This window comes from Apodemus sylvaticus, chromosome 5 (genome assembly GCF_947179515.1).
Source record: "Apodemus sylvaticus chromosome 5, mApoSyl1.1, whole genome shotgun sequence".
Classification (NCBI taxonomy): Eukaryota; Metazoa; Chordata; class Mammalia; order Rodentia; family Muridae; genus Apodemus; species Apodemus sylvaticus.
In genome coordinates, this window is record NC_067476.1 from 71,533,978 (window position 1) to 71,550,279 (window position 16,302).

The 16,302-nt window shown below is 39.2% G+C and overlaps 1 protein-coding gene across 1 annotated transcript; it reads left to right on the forward strand.

Annotated features, from left to right (window-relative positions):
* Positions 1-15,162: 15,162 nt before the first annotated feature.
* LOC127684436 (olfactory receptor 4C45-like) lies at positions 15,163-16,095 on the forward strand. The gene has a single exon (XM_052181362.1). The coding sequence runs from the start codon at positions 15,166-15,168 to the stop codon at positions 16,093-16,095; it is 930 nt and encodes a 309-aa protein (XP_052037322.1). The 5' UTR covers positions 15,163-15,165.
* Positions 16,096-16,302: the final 207 nt, after the last annotated feature.

Here is a 16,302-nt window from a genome sequence, read left to right on the forward strand (position 1 = left end):
TATTGAATGAGATAATCCAGGTCCAAAGGGACAAATACTGCATGTTCTTTTTCATATGTGAGTCTTACTTGAACTTTTATATTTCTATAGTTAAGTTAAAATCCCTGTAGATCCTTGAAAGCAAGAAAGGAAAAACCATGGTATGACAAAGGAAGGGGATTGAGTGGGGGGAATAGAAAAACACATTTGATGTGAAAGTTAGGATGCAAATACTAGAGTTTAAAATATTTAAGTGTGGGTTAGGGGAAGGATGAGGGACAGTAGGAGTGGTGGGGAGCAAAGGTATAAACAAATACTAAGAATATATGAAAACCATATGGAAACCTACAACTTTAAAAACTGACTAACTAAAAGGATAGAACCTGGGTCAACGCCAATATTGGTTGATTTTTCTGCTTAACTATCTTTCATTTTGTTTGTCTATCATTATTTATTTTATTTTGTGAGATTATAAAGCAGTTGCATCATTTATCCCTCCCTGTTTTCCTCCAAATGCTCCTGTATGCTTCTTGCTCTCTTTCTAAATCATGCCCTCTTTTCTGTCAATTATTGTTACATATATTATATTATGTTATATATATTCAGAGCCAAAATAATCAGGAAGATTGCTCTAAGACTATCTCCTAAGATATGCACATAAAGTCCCACCAACATGACTGCTTACACATGAACTGACAAGGATAACAGCAATACATATGCTAATGTGGACAGGAGAAAGACACAGAAGACTCAACCCACACAAAGAACCACAGCCAACTAAGAAATGCTGAGAGCCAGAAAAACAGTCTTCTCCAGGGAAGATCACACCAATACCAAAATTGGTCATTGCTGAAAATATACATACAAGTAATATAATATTTTTTAAAAGTTTAACAAGAGACTTTAACATGATGCTCTCAGTAGCCATGGCTTAATAAACAAAAATCAATCCTAGTATCCCTAATAAAATGGCCCCTAATGATACTCTGCCATACTAGTAGATCTGTACTTCACTCACCCATCATAAGAGAAGCCTCTTCCTGCAATAGATGAAAACTAACACAGAGTCCCACAGCTGGAGAACATACTGAGAATAAGAAATCTTGGAACATCCAATCCTAAATGGGAGTTTTTATTAACCCTTCCCCCCTCACGACTCAGGGAGCTCTGTCAAGGAGGAGGTAGAGAAATTGTAAGAGCCAGAGGAAATGGATGACTCCAAGGAAATAGTATCTTCCAGACACAATAAGACTGATGCGAATATGAACTCATAGAGACTTTGGTGGCACAGATAGGCCTTGGATAGGTTCAAGCCATACAGGATCCAAGAACTGAGAAGGTGAAATGAACATAAATTCTCAATCCTAACCAACAAGCTATCTCATACTGACATCAGCTTGCAAAGGAAAAATTAGTTTTCTCCAATGGAGTCTAACTGTGTATATTAACCACTTAAGGTTAGGCTCTATGCTCAGAAGTAGATGAACAACACAAAATTAACTCACAAGTAGTTTTGTAGACTTTATGTCTCATGTTGCTTTATTTGGGCATTTTTGCCTTACTGGGCTTTTGCTTATATATTATGACATCAAATTTTAAGATTTTTAATGGTTTGTATGCCTACACAGTATGCCTATCTGTGTGTATGCCTCTATGTATGCCTCTGTATGTGTGTGCCTCTGTGTGGGTCTTTGTGTCCGTGTTCATATGCATGTTTATGACTTTTATTTGCTGTGGTTTATTTTATTCTGATTTGTGTATTTGATCATTTACCTTTTGGCTTTATAAGAAAGAGAGAAAAAAGCCTGTAGAGTTTGGGTAGGATGTTCTGGTAGGACTTGGGAGAAGAGAAACTGTGATCTGAATACCTTGCATAAAATTTTTAAAAGAATAAATACCACTATCATGCAGGAAAGGGCCCTTTGAACTATTGCTGAGGGACCGTCACAGCCTCCCAAAATAACACAAATTATTGCCATTCTTATTGGTGGCAAAACTGAACAGATTGCAAGAACCTTTTGTTGAAGCTACCATAGAGTTTGAATGCAGGACATGGGGAAATCAAACTAGAACTGAACTGGAAGCTTCCTTCCTGCTGACTCACCTTCACAATACCAGAAGTTGCCATGAGGGACCCTCCATGAGAAAAGCCATCAATGGTCTTACCTTGTTGTAGATGCCGAATGGTAATTCCAATATCCCAAGGTAAGTTATGTCCACTACTTTAATAGTGGCAAGACTGTTTTGGATATAGCCAACTGCTTTCTAATAGGATTTGAGGACCATTCATGTACAGAAATGCATATCTGGTTCTGTAAGCCTAGTAAAAACACCTGTGGCTGAGTGAGTCAGACCTAATCAAGGTATCTTCTTCTCCCCCTCTAAGACACAAAGAACACTGGAAAAGGGGAGAAGAAAGAAAGAGCCAGAGGATGTAGGGGAGCTATGAAATACTACCTTGGGCATTTGACATGGCCATTACAACACACATTAGCTGAGGCTACCACATAAGACATAATATAAAAACATGGAGTTGGAAAGGGACTGCTGAGAGCTCAACAGAAGTAAGAGGGTTGTTAGATAGAGGCTAGTGGACAGTGCATGTGATCACACCACACTATATATAGGTGTGAAACTGCCAAAAATAAAGAAAATAATATGTGATTTATTTAAACTGGAATTTTTAGCCATAAAATGAATTATGTTATTTATTTTTTTTAATTTTTTTTATTCGGTATATTTTTATTTACATTTCAAATGATTTCCCCTTTCCTAGCCCCCACACTCCCAAAAAGTCCCGTAAGCCCCCTTCTCTCCCCCTGTCCTCCCACCCACCCCTTCCCACTTCCCCGCTCTGGTTTTGCTGAATACTGCTTCACTGAGTCTTTCCAGAACAAGGGGCCACTCTTCCTTTCTTCTTGTACCTCATTTGATGTGTAGATTATGTTTTGGGTAATCCAGGTTTCTAGGTTAATATCCACTTATTAGTGAGTGCATACCATGATTCATCTTTTGAGTCTGGGTTACCTCACTTAGTATGATGTTCTCTAGCTCCATCCATTTGCCTAAGAATTTCATGAATTCATTGTTTCTAATGGCTGAATAGTACTCCATTGTGTAGATATACCACATTTTTTGCATCCACTCTTCTGTTGAGGGATGCCTGGTTTCTTTCCAGCATCTGGCAATTATAAATAGGGCTGCTATGAACATGGTGGAGCATGTATCCTTATTACATGGTGGGGAATCCTCTGGGTATATGCCCAGGAGTGGTATAGCAGGATCTTCTGGAAGTGAGGTGCCCAGTTTTCTGAGGAATCGCCAGACTGATTTCCAGAGTGGTTGTACCAATTTGCAACCCCACCAGCAGTGGAGGAGTATTCCTCTTTCTCCGCACCCTCTCCAACACCTACTATCTCCGGAATTTTTAATCTTACCCATTCTGACTGGTGTAAGGTGAAATCTCAGGGTTGTTTTGATTTGCATTTCCCTAATGACCAATGAAGTTGAGCATTTTTTAAGATGCTTCTCCACCATCCGATGTTCTTCAGGTGAGAATTCTTTGTTTAACTCTGTACCCCATTTTTTAATAGGGTTGTTTGGTTTTCTGGAGTCTAACTTCTTGAGTTTTTTACATATATTGGATATTAGCCCTCTATCTGATGTAGGATTGGTGAGGATATTTTCCCAATTTGTTGGTTGCCGATTTGTCCTCTTGATGGTGTCCTTTGCCTTACAGAAACTTTGTAGTTTTATAAGGTCCCATTTGTCAATTCTTGCTCTTAGAGCATACACTATTGGTGTTCTGTTCAGAAACTTTCTCCCTGTACCGATGTCCTCAAGGGTCTTCCCCAGTTTCTATTCTATTAACTTCAGAGTGTCTGGCTTTATGTGGAGGTCCTTGATCCATTTGGATTTGAGCTTAGTACAAGGAGACAAGGATGGATCAATTCGCATTCTTCTGCATGCTGACCTCCAGTTGAACCAGCACCATTTGTTGAAAAGGCTATCTTTTTTCCATTAGATGTTGTCAGCCTCTTTGTTGAGGATCAAGTGGCCATAGGTGTGTGGGTTCATTTCTGAATCTTCAATCCTGTTCCATTGATCCTCCTGCCTGTCACTGTACCAATACCATGCAGTTTTTAACACTATTGCTCTGTAGTATTGCTTGAGGTCAGGGATACTGATTCCCCCAGAATTTCTTTTGTTGCTGAGAATAGTTTTAGCTATCCTGGGTTTTTTGTTATTCCAGATGAATTTGATAATTGCTCTTTCTAACTCTGTGAAGAATTGGGTTGGGATTTTGATGGGTATTGCATTGAATCTGTATATTGCTTTTGGCAAAATGGCCATTTTAATTATATTGATTCTACCAATCCATGAGCATGGGAGGTTTTCCCATTTTTTGAGGTCTTCTTCCATTTCCTTCTTCAGACTCTTGAAGTTCTTGTCATACAGATCTTTCACATGTTTGGTAAGAGTCACCCCAAGATACTTTATACCATTTGTGGCTATTGTGAAGGGGGTCATTTCCCTAATTTCTTTCTCAGCCTGCTTATCCTGTGAGTATAGGAAGGCCACTGATTTGCTTGAGTTGATTTTATAACCTGCCACTTTGCTGAAGTTGTTTATCAGCTGTAGGAGTTCTCTAGTGGAGTTTTTTGGGTCACTTAGGTAGACTATCATGTCATCTGCAAATAATGATAGTTTGACTTCTTCCTTTCCAATTTGTATCCTTTTGACCTTCTTATGTTGTCGAATTGCCTGAGCTAGTACCTCAAGTACAATATTGAAAAAATAAGGAGAAAGGGGGCAACCCTGTCTAGTCCCTGACTTTAGTGGGATTGCTTCAAGTTTCTCTCCATTTAGTTTGATGCTGGCTACCGGTTTGCTGTATATTGCTTTTACTATGTTTAGGTATGGGCCTTGAATTCCTGTTCTTTCCAAGACTTTAAGCATGAAAGGATGCTGAATTTTGTCAAATGCTTTTTCAGCATCCAATGAAATGACCATGTGGTTTTGTTCTTTGAGTTTGTTTATGTAGTGGATTGCATTGATGGATTTTCGTTTATTGAACCAACCCTGCATTCCCGGGATAAAGCCTACTTGATCATGGTGGATAATCGTTTTGATGTGTTCTTGGATTCAGTTGGCAAGAATTTTATTGAGTATTTTTGCATCGATGTTCATAAGGGAAATTGGTCTGAAGTTCTCTTTCTTTGTTGGATCTTTGTGTGGTTTTGGTATCAGCGTAATTGTGGCTTCATAGAAGGAATTGGGTAGTGTTCCTTCTGTTTCTATTTTGTGGAATAATTTGAAGAGTATTGGTGTTAACTCTTCTTTGAAGGTCTGATAGAATTCTGCACTGAAACCATCTGGTCCTGTGCTTTTTTTGGTTGGAAGACTTTCTATGACTCCTTCAATTTCTTTAGGCATTATGGGACTGTTTAGATGATCTATTTGGTCCTGATTTAATTTTGGTATTTGGTATCTGTCAAGGAAATTGTCCATTTCCTCCAGGTTCTCCAGTTGTGTTGAGTACAGGCTCTTGTAGTAGGATCTGATGATTTTTTGGATTTCCTCAGTTTCCGTTGTTATATCTCCCTTTTCATTTCTAAGTTTGTTAATTTGGATACTTTCTCTGTGCCCTTTGGTCAGTCTGGCTAAGGGTTTATCTATCTTGTTGATTTTCTCGAAGAACCACCTCCTGGTTTTGTTGATTCTTTGTATGGTTCTCTTTGTTTCTACTTGATTGATTTCAGCCCTGAGTTTGATGATTTCCTACCTTCTACTCCTCCAGGGTGAAATAGCTTCTTTTTGTTCCAGGGCTTTCAGGTGTGTCATTAAGCTGGTAATGTATGCTCTCTCCATTTTCTTTTTGGAGGCACTAAGGGCGATGAGTTTTCCTCTTAGCACTGCTTCCATTGTGTCCCATAGATTTGGGTATGTTGTGTCTTCATTTTCATTGTGTTCTAAAAAGTCTTTAATTTCTTTCTTTATTTCTTCCTTGACCAAGGTATCATTGAGTAGAACATTGTTCAATTTCCACGTGTATGTGGGTTTTCTGTTGTTTTTGTTGCTATTGAAGACCACTTTTACTCCATAGTGATCTGATAGGAGGCATGGGATTAGTTCTATCTTCTTATATTTGTTGAGGTCTGTCTTGTGACCAATTATATGGTCGATTTTGGAGAAGGTACCATGAGGTGCTGAGAAAAAAGGTATATTCTTTTGCTTTAGGATAGAATGTTCTATATATATCTGTTAAATCTAATTGGTCCAAAGCTTCAATTAATTTTATTATGTCCCTGTTTAGTTTCTGTTTTCCTGATCAGTCCATTGAGGAAAGTGCAGTGTTGAAGTCACCCAAAATTATTGTGTTAGGTGCAATGTGTGCTTTGAGCTTTAATAAAGTTTCTTTTACGAATGAGGGTGCCCTTGCATTTGGAGCATAGATGTTCAGGATTGAGAGTTCTTCTTGTTGTATTTTTCCTTTGACCAGCAAGAAGTGTCCCTCAGGGTCTCTTTTGATGACTTTGGGTTGAAAGTCAATTTTAGTTGATATTAAAATGGCTACTCCAGCTTGTTTCCTGAGACCATTTGCTTGTAAAATTGTCTTCCAGCCTTTTACTCTAAGGTAGTGTTTGTCTTTGACCCTTAGGTGTGTTTCTTGTAAGCAGCAAAATGTAGGGTCCTGTTTAAGTATCCAGTCAGTTAGTCTATGTCTTTTTATTGGGGCATTGAGTCCATTGATGTTAAGAGATATTAAGGAATAGTGATTGTTACTTCCTGTCATTTTTTACGTTATTTTTTAAATTTGATTGGTTAACTTCTTTTGGGTTTGATGAAAGGTTACTATCTTGCTTTTTCCAGGGTGAAGTTTCCCTCCCTGTATTGGTGTTTTCCTCCTATTATCCTTTGTAGGGCTGGGTTTGTGGATAGATATTGGGTAAACTTGGTTTTGTCATGGAATATCTTAGTTTCTCCATCTACGGTGATTGAGAGTTTTGCTGGTTCTCTTAGAGTCTGCATGAGATCAGCACAGGATCTTCTAGCTTTCATAGTCTCAGGTAAAAAGTCTGCTGTGATTCTGATAGGTCTTCCTTTATATGTTACTTGGCCTTTTTCTCTTACTGCCTTTAATATTCTTTCTTTGTTTAGTACATTTGGTGTTTTGATTATTATGTGACGGGAAGTATTTCTGTTCTGGTCCAGTCTGTTTGGAGTTCTGTAGGCTTCTTGTATATTCATGGGCATCTCTCTCTTTAGGTTAGGGAAGTTTTCTTCCATAATTTTATTGAAGATATTTGCTGGCCCTTTAAGCTGTAAATCTTCACTCTCATCTATGCCTATAATCCTTAGGTTTGGTCTTCTCATTGTGTCCTGGATTTCCTGGATATTTTGGGTTACAAGCTTTTTGCTTTTTGCATTTTCTTTAACTGTTGAGTCCATGGTTTCTATGGTATCTTCAGCATCTGAGATTATTTCTTCTATCTCTTGTATTCTGTTGTTGATATTTGCATCTATGCCCCCTGATTTCTTCCCAAGGCTTTCTATCTCCAAAGTTGTCTCCCTTTGAGTTTTCTTAGTTGTTTCTACTTCTGATTTTAGATCCTGGATTGTTTTGCTTAGCTCCTTCACTTGCTTGTTTGTGCTTTCCTGTAATTCTTTAAGAGATTTTTGTGTTTCCTCTTTCATGACTGCAGCCTGTTGACCAAAGTTCTCCTGTATTTCTTTAAGTGTTTTTTGTGTTTCCTCATTATTGGCTTTTGTATTCTCCTGGATTTCTTTCAATGATTTTTGTGTTTCCCTTGCAAGGGCTTCTAACTTTTGATCCATTTTCTCCTGAATTTCTTTAAGTATGTCCTTCATGTGTTCCTGTACCAGCTTCAAGACCAGTGATTTTAAATCCAAATCTTGTTTTACTGGTGTGATGGGGTATCCAGGACATGCTGGTAAAGGAGAATTGGGTTCAGATGTTGCCATATTGCCTTGATTTCTGTTAGTGACGTTCCTGTGTCTGCTTTTTGCCATCTAGTTCTCACTGGTGTTAGTTGGTGCTTTCAATGCTGGACTCACCAGTGCAAGCTGCCCCTTCCCAGGTGGCCTCTGGTGCACAGCTTACCTCCTGCACTGCCTGGAGTCAGGGTGTTGTTGTCCAGGCTGTTCAGACCCCGAAGCAGACACCTGAAGGCTCCTGCTGGGGCCTGCTGGATTCACTGGAGCACACTGACTTCTCCCCGCTGGCAGCCTGGAAGTCCCACTTGCCTCTTTCAGGACTTGGAGATGTGTTGTTGCCACTCAGGCTGATCTGGATCCGGAAGTGGAGAGGTCTGAGGGCTACTGCCATAGGCCTCAGGACTGAAGCCTAAGCTGGAAGGAGCTGTGCTGTGAGCTCCCAGACTGCCTCTGGGCGCACACCAGGTCCCCCGCACTTCCTGGAGACCGAGTGCTGTGGCCCAGGCTGTTCAGATCCTAAAGCAGGAGCCTGAAGGCTCCTGCTGGGGCCAGCTGGATTCACCTGAGCACACCGACTTCTCCTGCTGGCCGCCCGGAAGCCCCACCTGCCTCTTTCAGGACCTGGAGATGTGGCGCTGCTGCTCAGGCCCATCTGGATCTGGAAGCGGAGAGGTCCGAGGGCTACCGCCAGAGTGATTTATGTTATTTATAAGAAATAGATCCAGCAGAAAATTATCATATTACGCAAATTAAGAAAGACCACGTTTCTCTCATTTGTGAAATCTAGGTATTACATATATAAAATCATTTGTCTATGTATTCATGATGTAAGTATAAAACACTCTCTAGAGTAACAAAGAGGAGAGATGTGGATGATAAATTAAGGTAGGGTTTATGGGATGAGTATGTTCAAAGTACACTATGCACTCATACATGAATGTCTTTATGGAATCCTAAACTGTCTACAATAAGCATATGCCAATTCAAAATACTGCTAAAACAAACAGTTGAGTTTAAAGTTCTCAATGGATTAAATGTGAGATGCACTCTGGTGCAGGTAATGGGTCCTGGAGAGGGTAGAGAACAGCAGTTTAAGGAAAGGAAGATACAGAGCAGTAGGAAGGCACACATGAGAAGAAAACACGTGTAAAGATGCCACAGTACAATCTATTGTTCTGCATGTGTGACAATACACAGGTTTCTGTAATATAAGAAGGCATTCTTGGGGGGTAAGTGAAAAAAAAAACACTTAGGATCGTCTCCTCACTTGGTCCTCTGGAGGAAGGAGGAGACTGGACACAACAGAATTGGAACCATATTTCCCTCCATGGTAAGCTTGTGGGTTCTGTGGGTAGCTCAGAAACATATCTGATACAGAGATTAAAATAGCTTCTGCTGCCAGAAATTCTGTGTTTTCAGACTTTACACCAGGTCAGATTCATATATAGAACATTAAAAAGAACAGGTGCTGTGCTATGATTTCCCATGAATGCCCATCTTGTAAACATATGGAAGGAACAATACGCTTTCCAGCATTGTCTTCATGTGGATTCCCCAACAACAGGCACTGGAGCTGTCCCTGAATCTGCTGCCTGCCTGCTTATGGATCCTGTTCCCCTAACTGTGCCACCTTGTCTGGCCTCAGTGGGAGAGGATGAGCCTAGTCCTGCAGTGACTTAATGTATATGTGGGGGGGAGTGATACCTAGAGAGAGACTCACCTTCTCAAAGGAGAAGGGGAAGGAAGAATGGAGGAGGATCTGCATGAGGAGATACTGCAAGGAGAGGGAGGCTGATATTGGGATGTAAAATGAGTTAAAATGAGTAAGTAAATAAATTTAATAAAAATTTTAAAAAGAATTAAAAAATCAAACTCATTTTTTAAAGATCTAATCTTAGTTTCCAAGCAAAAAATGGTGAATATACTTGTATGCGTTTCTGTGATAAACTCATGAGACAGTTTTCTAAAAATCTTTAAGGAAACCAAACATTTAATTTTTATTTTTAATAAATAAACACCATCACAATACTTCTTGTAGTTGCTGTGTCTCCAGTTGTGTGAGCGGTGGGCCAGTTTTCATCTTTGATAACTCTCACACTGTCAAATGCTTTAGCCTTGAACTGAAGTTGTGAATTGTCTCTCAGCCAGGGTTTCTATTCCTGCACAAACATCTTGACCAAGAAGCAACTTGAAGAGGAAAGGGTTTATTCAGCTTACATTTCCACATTGCTATTCATCACTAAAGGAGGTCAGGACAAGAACTCAAGCAGGTCAGGAAGCAGGAGCTGATGCAGAGGCCATGGAGGGATGTTCCTTACTGGCTTGCTTCCCCAGGCTTGCTCAGCTTTCTTTCTTATAGAACCCAGGACTACCAGCCCAGGGATGGCACCACCCACAAGAGGCCCTCCCCTCTTGATCACCAACAGAGAAAATGCTCCAAACCTGGGTCTCATGAAGGCATTTCCCCAACTGATGCTCCTTTCTCTGTGATAATTCCAGCCTGTGTCAAGTTGGCACACAAAACCAGTCAGTACACATTATCTTATGGCAATGCATTTCATCATATTTGCATCTATGAACTATTAATATCTTTATCTATTAGTTGATGAACTTTGCTTTTGTTTTTGTAAATGTGTTCCTTGTTTTTCACTGTTTTAAGCTACAGGATAGACTGCAAATACCTTCTCTGAGGCAGCGACTGACCTTTAACCTGCCTGTGACATATTATTATTAAAAGCACTTAATGATCTTGTCATTTTCTCTTAATTCAGTTAGCATGCACAGTATGAGCTTCCACTGTGGCCTTTTAAATTAAGTTTGTTCCTGTGATTCTCCCCTCTCATTCTCCTAACACAGGAGCCTCCCATCATTCCCTTCTACTCCTCAGACAACTATCTGCATTCAGGTCACCTTTACCATATTGCTTTCCCCAGCCTTCCTTAACATCTCTTTTGTCTTCTTGTGATCTCCTGTCCAATTTCATAGATGATGACTACACTTGTCTCTTTATACATGCATATGAGTATGCCAAAGTCTGACAAACAAGAGACCGAAACCTTTTGTCTTTTCAAATGTGGGTTACCTTATTTAAAATGAAACATTTTAGAAAAAGCAACAGATCTGTGAATCCATCAGCTTCTGAGATTGCCTCTCATAGGAGACCTTTTTATTACTGGGTCAATCTCAAAAACTAATAAAATTCTGGGATGTAATTCAGCACAAATTAACCTAAAACTCAGTATAATAGATGAAATAGGGCATACACAAAGGGGCTTGTATATGAAACTGGAGGACAAAACACTTGCATCCTCTCAACAAGGCCATGATTTAAATGCCCAACACTACCACCACACAAAGAATAGATATGTGTAAAGGACAAAGACTGTGTTATTTCAATATACTTTATACCTAAGGTGGACTGAAATTAGCACAGTGGTTGCCAGGGACTTACAAAAAACAGATAAGTGAATTAGTGCTTAAGAAATTAGAAAAACAAGAAAGTTTCCTAGAAAATGATAGTAATATGCATGTATTTAATGTCACTGAATTCTGAAACTAAATTGGTTAAAATAGTATTCTATGGATTTATGTGTATATGCATGTGAAAAATATATACAGAACCATATGTATATTGCTTTAGAAGACAAAACGTAAGAGGGGTCCAGGAGTCAGGTTAGTGGCAAACAAAGGCCCCAAAACGGGCAAACAACAATCAAAAATAAGGACTACTGGCTATAGAACTGAAAGATCTGCTTTGCTTTGCTAACCCTGGAATTCAAGAGTATCTCTTGATTTCATTTAAATTCAAAAGTTGATAACAAAGAAAGAAGATTTCACTTAAAGTTGCAGTCAGTTCTATATCACCACAGAGGCTAGAGAAAAAAAATATAGTAGAATCTCTTTGTAGAGTGCTTCTGTCCCCTAACTCTCAAGGTATTTTTACTCAATTACTTGTCTGTGTGACTTTCTCAGTGGATACTGATCTAGACCATAGTATATAAGTCTAAGTGTCAGCATGCTCTGTCAGAGGGGTAGAGAGCAAAAGATACATGCCCCTCAGTCTAATAAGTTCCTTGTGGGTCACAGAAGCAATTACACTAAAAGAATGTGGCCATTTATAATGCTTTTCTTAATTTCTATACAATCTTTGGTGCTGGAAATCCTTCCCTTTAATCTCTTTAGCCATTCACTCTTTTGTTTTGTTTTGTTTTGTTTTGTTTTGTTTTGTTTTGTTTTGTTTAAAATTGCAATCTATGATAGCAATCTGGACATTTCCACTTCTAGACCAGGTTCAAAAATATCATAAACAGTGAACAAGTTCCAGAAAGAAGCTTTCAATTTCAAAGTCTTACAATTCATCTCAATCTAAATGACAATCTAGATGCCTGCTCGATGCCAGGTGCCTTTCTGAAATTAGCCAGCGCTAATGATCTTAGTGGGTACCAAGTGCGGGTAAGTAAGAGATCTTGACTGCTGCCTTGGCAAAGATTTCTGCAGAGACTATTACCAATCCTCTGGGTGTTTGAGAGGCCAAAGCATGACCAGATTCTACAGACTATGGAAGTCTATTTAAAAGCATTGGTTCAACCTTCCTAATGCTTCAACCCTTTAATACAGTTGCCTGTGTTGTGGTGACTCTCCACCAGGCAATTATTTTCATTGTTACTTTGTAACTGTAATTTTGCTACTGTTATGAATCATATTTTAAGTGACTGTGTTTTACAATAGTCTTGGGCAACCCCAAAGCGGTTGCAACAACAGAGAATCCATGATTTGAATGTTTATTTAGGATCAAGGAAGACAGAAGCAAAAAGATGGGTAATGGTCAGTGAACAGCAGCAAAAGCAAACATATGTCAAGAAGGTGACGATTTGTTAAGAAGATGCTGCTGTTGATATTGGTAGGTGTTTAAGAGACATATAAAGCAGAGTTTGAGTTAAAATGAAAAGACTTCTCTCTGTACAGTGTTCATGGACTCTTAGAAAGCAGAACATAAGCCAAATATGGAAAGAAAACAAGTTGAGCATATTCACTTACTTCTTTTGTATTTGAATACAGTGATATTTTCTGACTTGAATGTTTTTGTTTAAATTGAACTTGATAATAAAAGAGAAAAAGGAAGTGAGAATTATGTCCTGGAACTTTCAAAATGTCACAATGAACTGTTCCACAGCTTATTTTGAGAACTAATCTCAACTCACAATTAGAACTAAATTAACATTAATATCTAAATTAGAGAAGTGTCTAGAAAAATAATAATTCCAGTGTCAGCATAGAGAGTCCAGTGAATGCCATGCTGTATGGTCCTAGAAGAACAAAGCAATGAAGTATTCAATCTACAAACAGTGGAATCCACAACCAACTAGACCCAGGTCAGTATAAGCTACATCTTTTCCTCCAAATTTTTAAGCCGATTAACTTGACTTAGAAAATTTCTCACTGAAGAGAGCTTGTAGTTGTATACTAGTTAAAGTTTAATATTTTTAATGAAAATAAATAAATGTAACATAACATTTTGTTATTACAGAAAATACTTTCTGTAATTCATTCAAATCAGTTAGTACTGGGAAAGAAGACACTTGTAAAGATTATTATAAGAATACTAATTGTGAACAGTTCTGTTTGTAGCCAATTAATGTTTTCCCCCTTTACAGAATTTCTACAGTCACTTTGAAGTTATGATCTGTGACTGAGTTAAGCTCATTGAGAATTATTAGCCACAAAACCCCAACATAGAGGAACCATGAACAGAACAGATACACTCCAGGACTCAGTCATCCTGCAAATCATATGTGTTTTCCTCATTTTTATTGGGCATAGGTCTCAATTATGAGCTTTGTAACCAAAGCTGTTGTACAAATTATATGGAATGTTTTTTTTTTCTTGCAGATAATATGGAAAGTGGGGAAATGGGACAGAGAAAGATTAAAAATCCCAGTATTGATAGCTCTGGAAGAGCCGCATATAGTACATTTAAAAGAAAACACTGCTGTATATCTTCAACTTTTCTAGCACTTGGCAATGAAAACTATAAATTCATCTTATTTTGACTGAAGTTATCCCCCAAAGAAAAAAGCTTATCATATTAGCTAGCTCTCTCATTTATGCCTTGTCAATAATAAATTTGGAGTGACTTTAGTCTCTAGTTTTTTCATTTGTAAATGTTAGAGTAAAGCATGGTTTGGCTTAACGGTGAGCATATCCCTAGACATGATAGTTTAACTTCAAATACATCTTCCCTATAAATACTAAGGGTCCCTGGGGAGACTTTGTACCACTTATATGTACACCTTCAAAGATACAGATGAAGGAACAAGAAAGAATGGGTGTGAATTGGGCATGAAACCTGTAGCTATAAAATAAAATGGATTATGCTAAAAGAAGTGTAACAAAGGTGGATCCTTGACATTCAGAAGAAAAAAAGGTCAGGTTTTAGCTGTGGCTGTCTTAGGTGCTGGCCACTCGTGGGATAGAGATGAATAATAGGCCACAGAGTACAGGTACTTTTGATTTAAGATTTGTTTCATTAGTATGGTGTATACAGATGAATTGCATAGAACATTGGTATTTGTAAATACACATTAGAAAACCAGAACTTTAAAAAATATGAAGTTGATTATATTAACCCTACAAAAACCCAATGAACTAAGCCATGTCAGAGACTGGTCAGAATTTGGAAGTTACCTGTGTAATCAATAATAACAGTAGAACTTTTTTCCTTCTCCTCCTCCTTCTCTACCTCTACCTTCTCCTTCTTCTTTGAAAACAGATTCTTCTCTCAGTCAATACATCCCCACCATGTATCCTTCCCTCCACTCCTCCTACCTCCCTACAATCTCCCTGCTCTCCAAATTCTACTTCCTCTTCAGAAAAGAGAAAACCTCCATATGATGACATCTAAGTAGGACAAAACAAGATATAATAAGACAAGGTGAAAGCCCTCATGCAGAGACTGGCAAGGCAAAGTGATCTTGTTGTATTCATAAGGTCCTGTCACTAGTCCATGAAAATCCATTAGGAATAATCCAACCTATTGGATCTGATTTTTATAACTGCATGGGATGTGATACTATCTGCAGAGATGAGAAGAAGTCCTGACACATAGGCGTCAAGGAGCAGAAATAATAAGATGACAGAGTACTTCAGGGTTTCATTTTAAATACCACCACTGAGACAACCTATGGTTTCTTTACAGGGGACCATAGCCACAGAGCCTGTACTAAATTGATGGAAAGGATGAGCAATGTCACAGAATTCATCCTCCTGGGCTTGACCCAAGACCCAGATCTGCAGAAACTCTTATTTGTTGTGTGCTTACTGATCTATTTGATCACACTGGCAGGTAACATGCTCATCTCAGTCACCATCTTCATCAGCCCAGCCCTGGCCACTCCCATGTACTTCTTCCTGTCCTACTTATCCATCATAGATGGTTTCTACTCCTCTTCCATAGCACCCAAAATGATCTATGACCTAATCTCTGAGAAGAACACCATATCCTTCAATGGCTGCATGACTCAGCTTTTTGCTGAGCACTTTTTTGCCGCTGATGAAATCATCTTGTTGATTGCCATGGCCTATGATCGCTATGTAGCCATCTGCAAGCCCTTACACTACATGACCATCATGAGCCGACCTTTGTGTGTATTCCTAGTGGGTGCCGCTGTAATCTTAGGATTCATTCATGGCACAATACAAACTTTATTTATGGCCCAATTACCCTTCTGTGGTCCCAATACCATTAATCACTTTATGTGTGATTTAATCCCACTCCTGGAGTTGGCCTGCACTGACACTCACACTCTGGGACCCCTGATTGCTGCCAACAGTGGGTCACTGTGTTTGCTTACTTTCTCTATGCTGGTTGCTTCCTATGTGGTCATTCTTCACTCCCTGAGGAATCACAGTTCAGAAGGGCGTCGCAAAGCCCTGTCTACCTGTGCCTCTCATGTCACTGTTGTTGTCTTATTCTTTGTACCTTGTTCCTACCTGTACCTAAGGCCCATGACCTCCTTCCCCACTGACAAAGCTGTAACTGTGTTTTGTACCCTAGTGACACCTATGTTGAACCCTTTGATCTATACCCTCAGAAATGAGGAAGTGAAAAGGGTGATGAAGAAGCTCTTTGGTCAAATGAGGAAAGCTGGTGATATGTAATCCTGGTGATTTGTGTAGGTACCCGGGGCCTGCGAAGCTTGTGATGTCACACAAGCAATGTATAAGTCTGTTGCCAAGGCAACAGCTGCCGTTTACCCAGAGTTCCATAGCCCACCTTTACCTGTAACTACGTCACCCCCGACATATAACTGGGCAGCGCTCCTTTCCTCTCTCTCTCTCTCTCTTCTCCCCTTCTGTCCTGCCCGC